General features: G+C 50.7%; 1 protein-coding gene across 1 annotated transcript in view; it reads left to right on the top strand.

The window, feature by feature from the left end:
- The first annotated feature begins 784 nt into the window (after positions 1-784).
- Positions 785-13062, top strand: part of LRFN2 (leucine rich repeat and fibronectin type III domain containing 2) — a 42222-nt gene continuing 29944 nt past the window's right edge. The window contains exon 1 of the mRNA XM_040473416.1: positions 785-2205. Within this exon, the coding sequence (XP_040329350.1) occupies positions 806-2205 (1400 nt within the window). The 5' untranslated portion in view covers positions 785-805. The remainder of the gene's footprint in view (positions 2206-13062) is intronic.

Raw genomic sequence — 13062 nt, 5'->3', positions numbered from 1 at the left:
CCAAAACCCCAATAACTAGTTCTCCAGGGGTCAGCTCTCTCCCTGTCCATGTCCTTGTTCCTAAGGAATGCTAAGTCTAAACCAAATTAAGAAAGTAACACTGCGGGGCGCCTGGGTGGCTCAGTCGGTTAAGCGTCCGACTTCAGCTCAGGTCGTGATCTCACACTCCGTGAGTTCGAGCCCCGCGTCGGGCTCTGCTGTCAGTCCAGAGCCTGGAGCCTGCTTCAGACTCTGTGTCTCCCTCTCTCTCTGCCGCTCCCCACTCACACTCTCTCTCTATCAAAAAAATGAATAAACAACAACAACAAAAAAGAAAGGAAAACTGCTTCAAGATACATCCATAACACACTTTTCAAATCTGATGATTATTACTCGAACCACTGGTATGGATTCGTCCCTCCATTCATTCCACACATTTATAGCGCGCCTACTGTGTTCCAGACACTGTGCTAGACGTGTGGGATACAGCAATTCACAAAACAGATCAAAGTAATCTCTCCCTGTGGAGCTGACATTCTCGTGGGGGAGATAAGAAATAGTCCATAAATATAATTAGTAAGTAAATTAAATAGTCTGTTAGAAGGTGATGATAACTAAGGGCGCGGGGGGAGTGGAACTGTATGAAAGGAAGGGACTGGTTGGAAGAAGAGGTTAGACCTCGCACGAGCACAGGCCGTTCTCTGCTGCCCCCCTAAGGCAGGGGTTGGGGTGACCAGTGAAGCTCTGGTGGGGTGTCAGGAAGTGGCCTCTTGACCCTGACCTTGTGTCCCTCCCTTCTAGGCACCACGGCCTGAGTGACCAGACCATGGAGACCCTGCTTGGTGGCCTGCTGGCGTTTGGCATGGCGTTTGCCGTGGTCGACGCCTGCCCCAAGTACTGTGTCTGCCAGAACCTGTCTGAGTCACTGGGGACCCTCTGCCCTTCCAAGGGGTTGCTCTTCGTGCCCCCTGACATCGACCGGCGGACGGTGGAGCTGCGTCTGGGTGGCAACTTCATCATCCACATCGGCCGCCGGGACTTCGCCAACATGACGGGGCTGGTGGACCTGACCCTGTCCAGGAACACCATCAGCCACATCCAGCCCTTCTCCTTCCTGGACCTCGAGAGCCTCCGCTCCCTGCACCTGGACAGCAACCGGCTGCCCAGCCTCGGGGAGGACACCCTGCGGGGCCTGGTCAACCTGCAGCACCTCATCGTCAACAACAACCAGCTGGGCGGCATCGCCGATGAGGCCTTCGAGGACTTCCTGCTGACACTGGAGGACCTGGACCTCTCCTACAACAACCTGCACGGCCTGCCCTGGGGCTCCGTGCGGCGCATGGTCAACCTGCACCAGCTGAGCCTGGACCACAACCTGCTGGACCACATTGCCGAGGGGACATTCGCTGACCTGCAGAAACTGGCTCGCCTCGACCTCACCTCCAACCGGCTGCAAAAGTTGCCCCCGGACCCCATCTTCGCCCGCTCCCAAGCCTCCGCCCTGACTGCCACGCCTTTTGCTCCACCCTTGTCCTTTAGTTTTGGGGGGAACCCGCTCCACTGCAACTGTGAGCTGCTCTGGCTGCGGAGGCTCCAGCGGGACGACGACCTGGAGACCTGCGGCTCCCCCAGCGGCCTCAAGGGCCGCTACTTCTGGCACGTGCGAGAAGAGGAGTTTGTGTGCGAGCCGCCTCTCATCACCCAGCACACGCACAGGCTGCTGGTTCTGGAGGGCCAGGCGGCCACGCTCAAGTGCAAGGCCATCGGGGACCCCGGCCCCCTCATCCACTGGGTGGCCCCTGACGACCGCCTGGTGGGGAACTCCTCAAGGACCGCCGTGTACGACAACGGCACCCTGGACATCCTCATCACCACGTCCCAGGACAGCGGCGCCTTCACCTGCATCGCCGCCAACGCCGCCGGGGAGGCCACGGCCATGGTGGAGGTGTCCATCGTCCAGCTGCCACATGTCAGCAACAGCACCAGCCGCACGGCGCCCCCCAAGTCCCGCCTCTCGGACATCACTGGCTCCAGCAAGACCAGCCGGGGAGGGGGAGGCAGTGGGGGCGGGGAGCCGCCCAAAAGCCCCCCGGAGCGGGCTGTGCTCGTGTCTGATGTGACTACCACCTCGGCCCTGGTCAAGTGGTCGGTCAGCAAGTCGGCGCCCCGCGTGAAGATGTACCAGCTGCAGTACAACTGCTCCGACGATGAGGTACTGATTTACAGGTGAGCCGGGGGCTGTGGCAAAGGCAGGGAGGTGTCTGGCAGGAGAGGGAGGAGGAGGTGACAGGGAGGGTGTTGAACTGTTCCCACCTACACCCCTTCTCCCCAGAGGTTCCTGTGGGATTCTTGGGGCAGACTGTGTCCTCTGTGCAGGTAAGAGGACATAGAAAGAAGAACTTCAACTACCTGCCCGGGGGCAGCCCCAAGAGATACGTGTCAGAAGGACCAGGCCTCCGAGGGCGTGGCTGTGATAGGTGGGCATGTGGCTCTGAGCCTCTGGACTTTCTGGGTTTTGAGCCCCAGGTGGGGGACACACAAGAACAATGAGGGGAGCTCTTGGCCAAAGGATCTAACTCCTCCAAGGAGGAATGAATCTGGCCTTCATCTGGACTCGCATGTATCGTGCTTAAGGCTTTGAGGCCAGGAAGAGTAGAACTCGGATCATGGCCCCACCACTTGCTACCCATTTGATTCTCCTGGGCTGCCTCAGTTTTCCCTACCTGTAAAATGGGGAGAAGCCGTACCTGACTTAGGTTGGACATTTGAATGCAGGTGATCGAATCCAATTCAAACCGGCTGAGAAAAAGGGGAAATGGAGACATAGTGTGTTGGCTCAGGTACTGTAAAAGTCAGGAAGCTGCTTCGGGCTCAGCTAGATCAAAGGACCCACCCACGTCCTGTATTCTCAGAGTTTCTTACATTCCCTAAGTTCCATTTTCTTCTGGTTTGGCTCACCCCCACGCAGTCTCTTTCCTCTGAGCTTCCCTCTGTCCCTTTCCCAGCTGGTCCCACAGAAGCCCTGGATGAGCTCTGATTGGCAAGAGCAGGTCACGGGAGCCCCCTGGATATTAGAGGTGGGGCCATCTTGCCCACCTGTGCTGACATCTCTGGGCATAGATCCCCTTTAGCTGGATATGGAGACAATGAAGTTGACCTTGTAACTTTATGGTGAGGATCAAGGGGTCATTTCCTGGGCCTGGTAGAAAGGGAGGTTAAGACTAAAAAACTGCACTTGAATTGCCCCTCAGTCATTCAGAGGGAGGGAGAGAGGAGCTCACAGAGGGACAGATCCAGGCCAGAGGGTCCAGGCTCTGACCTCGGATGAGTCCCCATCTCAGCCAGCCTTGGTTTGCGTTAACCGAGAAGCACATGGCCTAGTATCTTACTGCTCAAGGAATGCCTGGTTTCTCCTGAAACCCTGTGTATTTTCTTGCGTGCCTTTAACCATGATTATTCTGAGAAGGGATCCCGTAGGCTTCGTAGACACCCGAGGGTCCATGGTGCAGGAGAGGTCGAGAGCATTGAGATTTCTTCTGGCCTCTGTCTCAGTTGCTGAGTCTCTGGATCAGGATGCCTGAGAGAGAAGAGCTCACAAGGAAGGCATTCATTCGCCAAATGGAGTCCCGGAGACTGAAGGGGGGCACGTCATGGAAACTGATAGAAACCCGGGTACTTCCCTGACTGGCCTATGCTTGGCTTGTCTGGACAGCAGCTCCTCCCCTCAGGATGTGCAGAAGGCAGCATTAGACCCTATTAAATATATACATGTGAGCACATATAAAGAGATCTATAGGTAGATCATTAAGCCTAATAATACACATATGTAATTTTCTAATGATAAAAGTAATAGTCTGTAGTAAATTTGAAAAATACAATGACAAAGAGAAATGAGAATTACCTGTAATCCCACCACCAAAAGTTAACCCGTTTTCTTTCTCTACATTTTATCTCAATTCGAAATGATATTTATGGCCAGTCTAGTTTGTACTTCTTAATTCTTTGCACCCAACATTATACTTGCTTAGTTCCCATGGTAGTAAAAATATTTTCCATTTGCCTCTACCACAATTTCTTTAACTAATCTTCTATTGTTGAACATTTGGGTTTCTCATTTTCAGCATGAAAAGCAGTGCAGCGATGGCTCTTTGTACACAAATAGATTTGTGCAGGTTCAGTGCTGTGCTTGGCATATTTTTCTAGGGGTTGAGTGACTGGTTTCATGAGTAAATTATAATCTTTACTCATTCTGTGTAAATATTTATCGACCCCTCCCTATGGAAGGGGACAGTGCCCATTTCGACCACACCTTCGCCAATGATTGAATATATAATTACTTTCATCTTTGCCATTTTATAAGTAAGAAATGGAACTTGTTTTAATTTGCATCTCTTTGATAACTTGTGAGGTTGACCTTTGGAAAATAAGTATATTTCTTCACTTGTGAATTTATTACATGGTCTTGACTTTGGTGAGAAGTGTCAAGGTGAAAGGCGACCAGCTCTGAGGCTTGCACCGGCATAGGGTTGCACAGGCAGCACGCCCCTATCATACCCCTCCCCGGGGGACCCAGAAAGCCAGGCAGGGACACAGGAGGGGTTGGGGCTCTGCTTCTGAAGTCACTCAAGATGGGAGTTCAAACTGCTTGCATTTGGTGATTGAGAACCTGGAGACACTAGGTTCTTAAAAATAAATAAAATGAATCTATCAGAAACCTTGGAAGGGCACCTGGGTGGTCCAGTGGGTTGAGCGTCCGACTTTGGCTCAGGTCATGATCTCTCAGTTTGTGAGTTCGAGCCCTGCATCAGGCTCTCTGCTGTCAGTGCAAAGCCCGCTTTATATCTACTGTCTCCCTCTTTCTGTCCCTCCCTGCCTTTTCTCTCTCTCTCTCTCTCAAAAATAAGTAAACATTAAAAAAAAGAAAAGAAAAGAAAACGGAATAAAAACAACAACAACAACAAAAACTGCTGACTTCCTCTGAGCTCAGTCATGGGGACCAGGGGAGACAGAGCTCAGAAAGATTTCCAGATAGTGCGGGCACATAGTAGGTGTTCAGGGTACACGCGTCACTACCATTATTAGTAAAAGTAATAATAATGGTGAGAGGAAGACCATTATCTTGTCTGTGGCGCTTGGGGAAGGAAAGAAAAGCGAGGGCTGAATACACACTTCGGTCTTTAACAAGAGAGATTTCTAAAATTGGAAACAAAAAGTTCAGAGTGAGTCTGTAGTCAGTTGATAGGAGCGGCCCTCGCTGGTCACCTTGGCTCTCTGCTCACTCTGTGTCTGACACGTGGCTTTCCAGGCCGTGTCACATTCAGGGCTCCCAGGCATACCGCGAGACGTGGAAAGGGCCGAGAGAATTAGGAAACTCTCCCAGGCTCGGGCAGCCAGAAAGAAGCAGGACTGATTTGAACTGAGGCCGCTCCTGGAGTCACTGCTGGACTCGGCCCTGTGTTCATGCCGCCCAGCATCCTAACAGCAACTCTGAGAAAGAAGGAGACTCCAGGAAGGAGACCGAAGTTTTAGAAAATGAACTGTCCCCATAAGAAAGAAAAGACACCGGTGGCTGCACAGTGGCTTCTGATGGGCACCAGAAAGTGTACAAGAGAAGGGAAGAAAGGCCTGTATCCAAAGATGAGGAGGAGAAGGTGCTGTGTGGAGAGAGCTAAAGACAGTCAAATGGGGGCTTTTTAACCTCTGTTCTAGCAAGAACCAGTCTGCAGGTTGGGAAGGAGGTTGCAGGGAGACTAGACCAGAAGCTGCAGGCCAGCCTGGCCTTTTCGGATTTGCCCCCAGTCTCCCCAGCAAGGAGACCAGCAGCACAAATAGCACAAATCTGCACTACGAGCTTACTTGTGCTGCGCGCCGTGTTCTAAGGGCTTTATGCACGCCGATTCATTTAGTCTTTACTATCCCCGGGAGGTGAGGGCTACGATTATGCCACTTTGCCTATAAGAAACTTGCCCAAGGTGTGACACAGGGGTAAGTAGCAGAGACAGAATTGGGATCCCAGTCACCCGGGTAGGAAAAGCCCTATACCTTGCAGAAGGAAACAAAGAACGTGAGTTGCTGGTCCCCAGGCCCTGAGGGTCACATTCAAGACTAAAGGAACGCTAGATGAGGTTCTCGAGCTGTGGGAGTGGTCCCGAGGCAGCATGGACAGAAAGAGAAGTGCCTCAGATGGGGAAAGGGCGGATATTCCGCTTTTCCAAGAATAGACCGCGTAAATCATAGGATGCTAGGCTGGGCATGGAGTCCCTGCCAAGTTCTAGAAAGGATTTCACAACAGATGGCGGCAAGCCCTGAGAAAAGAATGCTGATTGCCAGGCCCCAGCGTGGATTCACATGGGGAAAATCCTGCCTAATTACTGATCTGTCTTCAGGAGACACTGTGGACCCGCAGCTCTCAGACCCACGTGCCTCCAAGCCATTTACGAGGCTACACTCCTCAGTTGACACGCTCCTTGTACAGCGATTCTCCGCTAGACCCTACCCCCGTGTGGCCCCACAGGGAAGAAGAGTCGAATCTCTGGGGTGCTGAGTGCCCTTGGAAAGCATCCCAGGAGTTTCCATTGGCTATGACTCACAACCGTAAACAGAGCTCCTCACAATTTTGTAGGACACTTGACAAAATCTCACACTGTGTTTGGGACAAAATGGAGACACGCGTGCATGGTGAAATGGGCTTGAAACTGTTCAAGTAACCAGACTGATAAATTAATGTGAACATGCAACAAAGCCTCTACCGTGTGCCTCAATTTCTGCCCCCATTTCTGTTCCTCTTGATACATTTCCCTCTTGTCATGGATAACGATGCGGAAAACGTGTCTTCCCTTTGGTTCAAGGATTCCATTGATCAAGCACAAGGTGAAGAAAATCTGGCTCAACTGGAATTCTGTGCAGCATGGGGTCTGGAGTTTTAGTTGATCTCAAGGACATTGTAGCCCCAAAGTGATGGAGCCACTAAGACTCCTATGGTTTTGATTGTGTTAACAGAGATAAAAGGCTCAGCTAGGGAGAGATTACAATTCTAACCACGGAATCATTCGAGCTGGTCAGAGCAGCGATGTAGAGTGTTTAGCACAGGGTGGCGCAGTCTTAAGAATCATTTTACCAATTGCAATGTGTCCAGAGATCAGTTGATGAGAGTGGGATTCTAGAAGCTCGTGTGAGATGGACAAACGTTACCTTGGAGAGGAGAGGACGTAGAAAAGAAGTCGTAACTCCCTGAGCTTATTCAAAGAACTCAGGAGTAAAAGAATGGAAAACACACGCACAAACGCACACGCATGCATATGCACTTACAAAAGTAAGCATCAGCCCATTACAAGAAAAAAGCCCGACGGCAGCAGCTTGATGTACTTTCTCACTGCTGTCCATCTGGCTGCGAAATTCAGTGTTGTATCCTTCTTCCTCTCCAGCATGTGTTTTCACGTGTACTCATCTCTGTACCCCAGCTCCTAGTAAGTCCTGGCCCACCCACAGCTACTGAATCAACCTTCAGTGAACTGAACAGAATGGAAATGAGCATTAGAGCCGCCCAACAGCAGAATAAGTAAGAGCTGCCACAAAAACAGCAAGCTGCCCATGCCAGAAAGGTTCAAGCAGAACCTTGCTGACTTCATGCTGGGGACACTGGGTGGGCAGCCCGACGTTAGGTGAGTATGGAAACATTTGACTTAAATGACCCCAGCTCTGGTAGTCTACGACTCTTGTTAAGATCTTTTTAATCCCATGATTGAGGCAGTATGGTTATCACTCTTGCTAAAGACACCTGCTTTTACCAGTTGGGGCCACTATGGCATCTTACCTCCCAGGGTTGGGGTGTCCTGTCTCATAGGGGTTTGAGCCCCAGGGCCTGAAGTCACAGACAGGCTTTTTGGCAGAGACTCAGATTGTCCAACAAGAACTGGACACAAGTCATTGATGGGTCGCCACTGACCCACACCAAGGGCCCATGGAAGCCCTGGGATGCTGTGAGCAGTGTCTGTAAACATCAGGTTCTATTCCGCATATCAGGAAGAAGGAGCAGCCATGGGTAACTCAAACCCAAAACATGGGTAACTCAGGATTTGAATTTGACTATGAAATAGGGTCTTGCTCTTTTATCAGATAATTAGCTCCCTAGTTATCTGATGCTTCCCACTGACCTCCCAAGGCATTTGTCTTCCCTGCGTACACACGGCTGAGCCCCACAGCGCCCTGGCATGTTTCCTGTGTGACTGGGGAGGGCCGACTCTCCCATCTCTATGCCCCAGGGCCTGCCCTTTCAGGAAGTATCCAACATTAATGAGGGCAGTGTCAGAGCCAGGAGGGGTCACAAGGGCAAGAGGCAGGGTGGCAGGAGAGGAGTCAGAAAGAGGGGAGCCTCCCTTCCCGTTGGAGAAGGCAGCAGCCCATCCAGCTGAGCCTCATCCCTGATGTGACATGGAAAGTTAAGTGCCCTGCGTGTCATCAGCCCAAGTGACATTCACAAACACTTGTCTCCAAGAGTCATCGAGAACATCTGTCACCAGGCGTGATGTTGCAACTGTCCCCAGGAGGGCCGGGGGAACAGCAAGCATGCTTCTAAAACACAGTGTGGAATTAGCCAGCCTTGCCTCCCTGCTGTTTATTATGCCGTGGTCATCAACATGTAGGGCAAGTAGAGGATGATGAGAAGAGAGACCCCAAAGGGGGGGCAAGACAGCAGCCATTTCATGCCCCACCCCCGTTCCATCTGCAGGCCCCCCTTTCCATGACGTCTTCTTCCATGAATGTCAGACATGACACCACCACCCCTATCCTGGGGAGACTGTACCACCCTACTAAGTTTTGCAGTGCTGGGGCTGGGGCATCTTCTGTTGTTCTGCCTTCCATCGAGGCAAAGGATAAGAGGGCCAATTCCATCAGGTCCCACCCCATCAGGATCTTATCAATCGACACTTGAATGGAGGTCCGTTCCCTCCCCATGATAATACAGCCATGCCCACCATGGGATGGAAGGAAATTTACTAATGAAGCCGAGACCTTGTGGATGGGGGAGAAACTGGTAGGAGAAACAAGTGTTCCCTACACAGAGGGGGAGCCCAGGTCTATAAAACCCTCCCCCCGGATGAAGAAAGGTTCTTTGACTCAGCTGATTCCCCAGACACCCAGCTTCTCCTGAAAGTTTTGACTGAGCTCCCACAGGTGAAAGAAGAACAAGATGTAAAGGAAGAAACAGGGGTGCGTGGGTCGGGGGAAGTTCCTTAGCAGCTTGCTGGTCAGGACCACAATCAAAACCAGCCTGCCTTGGATTTTATAGTTTTCTAAGTTTCGTTCACACTGTTAAGTTACTGAAAGCTGACATCCACAAGGGAGGGATGGACAGGACAGATGCTCATTTTATAGGTGGTGAAACTGGTTGTCAAACGAATTGAGTAGATTTCCCAAGGTTGCAAAAAATTAGACTAGAAGTGTGGTCTCCTTTCTAGTCCCAGGTACCATGGGACTAGTTACCATGCTGTGGGGCACATCTCACTAAGAGCACATGAGTTTTTGTTAAGACTTGGGCTGAGGAGTGGCACCTGTAACTTCTCTTTCTGGGAAGGATGGATAACTCAATGGGAGTCTGCTGGGATTGTCTCTTTCAGCTTTAGTTGTTCCACCGTTCTTTTTTTTTTTTTTTAATGTTTATTTTTATTTTTGAGAGAGAGAGAGAGAGAGAGAGAGAGAGAAACAGAGCATGAGCAGAGGAGAGACAGAGAGTGAGGGAGACACAGAATTCGAAACAGGCTCCAAGCTCTGAGCTGTCAGCACAGAGCCTGACATGGGGCTCAAACTCATGAACCGTGAGATCATGACTTGAGCCAAAGTCGAACATTTAAATGACTGAGTCACCCAGGCGTCCCCATTTCCCCCCACATTTCTAAGACCTAGTAGGGTTGCGGGAAAATGACAGGAGTGCCAGTAAGAACCTTGGGTCCCATTCAGAAATAGCCACCTGGGACCAGCTAACAGAAAATAGGGCAAGATGAGATAAGGGCAGGTGAGCCATTGTGGAGTAACTTAGTTGCTAGAGGCATCCCAAAGAAAAACGAGTCTGGAGTCAGAAGTCTGGAGTGGCAATTAGGATGAAAAACTCAACTTGATACGACTTAAACTCACTAGGGTTTATATGTCTCTCGTGTAAAAGAAGTCCAGTGGAAGGGAGTTTAGGTCTGGTCTTATGGGCAGCATGGCCACCAGCAGCCCAGCTCCTTCTAGCTTTCTGCTCTGCCATCCTCAGCACATGGTTTGTGTCCTTAAGGATCACCTCGTGGTGCAAAAATGGCTGCTGAAGCTCTAGCTGTCACATCTCCCTTTTTAAAAATTTTATTTTATTTTTATTTTAGAGAGAGATAGAGCATGCGAGAAGGGGAGAGGGGCAGAGGGAGAGAGAGAGAGAATCCCAAGCAGGCTCCATGCTCTGTGTGGAGCCTGACCTGGGGCTTGATCCCACAACCCTGAGATCGTGACCTGAGCTGAAATCGTCAGACAGTCAACTGACTGAACCACCACCTAGACGCCTCCACATCTCCTGTCTACGCACGGCAGGAAAGATGAAAACCAGAGAGCAAGAGGGCAAAGGGGAGGAAATTCACAGAAGCCCCAGCCAATAACTTGACCACACCTATCTGCAAAGGAGGCTGGGAAATGTAGTGTTTTAAAGCTAGGCACAATGTACTCCCATTACTATAGAGAAGATAGGGAGGCAGCTAGAATTGCCAGAAATTCAGTTTGCACCCCAACTCCACCATTTACTAGTCCTGGACCCAGGAGCAAATTGTTTCATTGCCCTCTGTCTCTATTTTCTCACCCGTACTTGGGAACAGAGATTCCCCTCTGCATATTTCCTGGGATTGTGGCGCAGACTGAATGAGATCGTGTATTTGAAAACACATCTTTCATTTTGTGCTGTGCAGTGCTGGACACATATAAGCATGTGTTGTTATTAGAAGCCTTCCCACTTTCTCTTCTTGCCCCTCTTCTTGGCCCTTTTCTCCAGGCTGTCTCTTGTGGCTCCAGTCTTCAAAACCTTATTCTAAGAGAGCTGTAAAATTGAAAAACGATCTAATAGGGTTTTAAGAGATAAAGGTATAAGATGTAAACCCTCTCACAAATTTTTGCGGTTCAATTGGGAATTCTGAAAGACCCAAAGGAAGGAATCTCTAATGGTGGAATTTCAAAACCCACAGCAGACTTGTGCATAGGGAAGACATTTTTCAGGGGTGCCTTCCAAGAGTATTTCAAATCCTATCGCTACCTTCTCATCCTTTCTTTCTTGTGCTGCACAAGAAGATGACACCACCGAGATTCAAAAAGCTTCAGGGCATCTGCTCAGAGGTGACTACTTTTTCTACTTGTCATTCCCTCTTCATTCTCAAAAAGCTTTGGCTGGAGACATCTCCGAAGATAGAAATAATTAGCAGGAGTAAAGGGATTATCCAGACTGCCTTGCTTCTGAAATATGGTTTTCCCCCCACCGGTAAGGAAGAACCAGAGAACCAGATCCTTGTTAATTTTATATACCTTTGGTTACTCAGTGGGTGGAAGAGGGGATATCATTTATTTCACACCAGCAAAAAAACCAAAGAAGGTTCACAGAGGGAGGGGCTGTGTCTGGAGGAGTGTCTGGTGCTGGGGGTCAGTGCTGGTGGTGATGGCCATCAGAATGCCTCCAAACCCTCATCTGACAAGACTCTGCCCAGGTGGGTTCACAGAAGCCAGCTCCTTTAGAAAGAGCCAGGGGTGGGGAAGGGGTGAAACCCAGGCGTCCTGACCCCAAGCCTCGGGTTCCCACCTCCCCAGTGTTCCTTGACCTTGGCTGCACGCTGGAATCTTTTGGGGAGTTGTAATCTCTCTCCAAAAGATTCTGAGTCAGCTTGGGGTGGTGCCCAAGCATCAGTGTTTTTAAAGCTCCCCTGGTGACTCTGACGTGCAATCAGCATCATGCCACATGCCAGGGAAATCAGGTGTGTGGGCAGCACCGGTGGGCAGAGCCACTGTGCACCCCACGGCTGGGGGTTGGTCTCTGAACTTCCGGTGAGGGGAGAAGCCAGAGGACCTGGTCATCTCACTTCTCGGAGACTTTGCTTCATCCTTAACATCGAAATAAAAATCCCTGAGAATGGGGTTATCTCACAAGAGGTAAAGTATGAGAAACACATGGGAAACTCAAGCACCTTGCACACTTTAGTTGCTGGAGTAACTGTTCTTGGTCTCTCAGTGGAGCCTGAGTGACGAATACAAGGATGGGATCAGGGGCCCCAAACATGGGTTCTTGTTATCTCCCCTCCCTTTCCTTCTCTGAGCCTCCGGCTTCCCATCTGCAGAATGGGAATAATACTAACCATCCTGCGTACCTCTCTACGTGGTAGCGAAATGGAAGGAGATGTCAAGACGTGAACAAAGAGCATCTTCATAAAGCGCCAAGTGCTTCTAGTGGCGGAGATCGGGCTACGATGGATTAATCAAATTCAAACTTGGAGAGTTTTTGTGTAACAGAATCCCAGAAGGAGGCAGTTCAAGGCTGGTATGGGAGCCCCCTGGCCTTCAAGGACTGAGGCTTCTTCTGTAGGTCAATGGCATAATCCTTAACATGCGGCTCATGTCTCCTGTGCTCGGGGCCTCCCCGCCTGCCCAGCCCACAGGTAGAGCAGGCACCGCCTCCGAGAGATGTCCCAGGAGGACTGAGCCCCAATTGCCTACAGTGGTAACCTGCTCAGTGGAACCCCCTGTATGGACTTTCTTCCCCATTTCCTTACTCACCACAGTGTCCTGGGCCCACCTCCCAGATAAACTACTCGCGTTCAAATCCTTATCTCCGGGTCTGCCTCTGGGAAACCAAAACTTAAACAAGCACCGCCTCCTGGATGGGTCAGCCCCTGTAAAGGGGGTAAAGAGCCCCCCAGAAGTCCCACCCAGTGACTCTGCTGAAGGCTGAGAAAGGTAGTCCTTTGTGAGGCACGTCGCCTCCCCAAACAAAATCAGGCCTCTGCCGGGAAGCTGGGAGAGGGGACAGGATGATGGGGAGGCTACAGCCGCTGCAAAGCTTTGGTGGTGAAAAGCTTTGGTGTC

Source organism: Herpailurus yagouaroundi, unplaced genomic scaffold (assembly GCF_014898765.1).
Source record: "Herpailurus yagouaroundi ecotype Mexico unplaced genomic scaffold, PumYag 139, whole genome shotgun sequence".
Lineage (NCBI taxonomy): Eukaryota > Metazoa > Chordata > Mammalia > Carnivora > Felidae > Herpailurus > Herpailurus yagouaroundi.
Note: the sequence above shows the minus strand (reverse complement) of the source record. Positions and strands in the feature narration are given on the sequence as shown.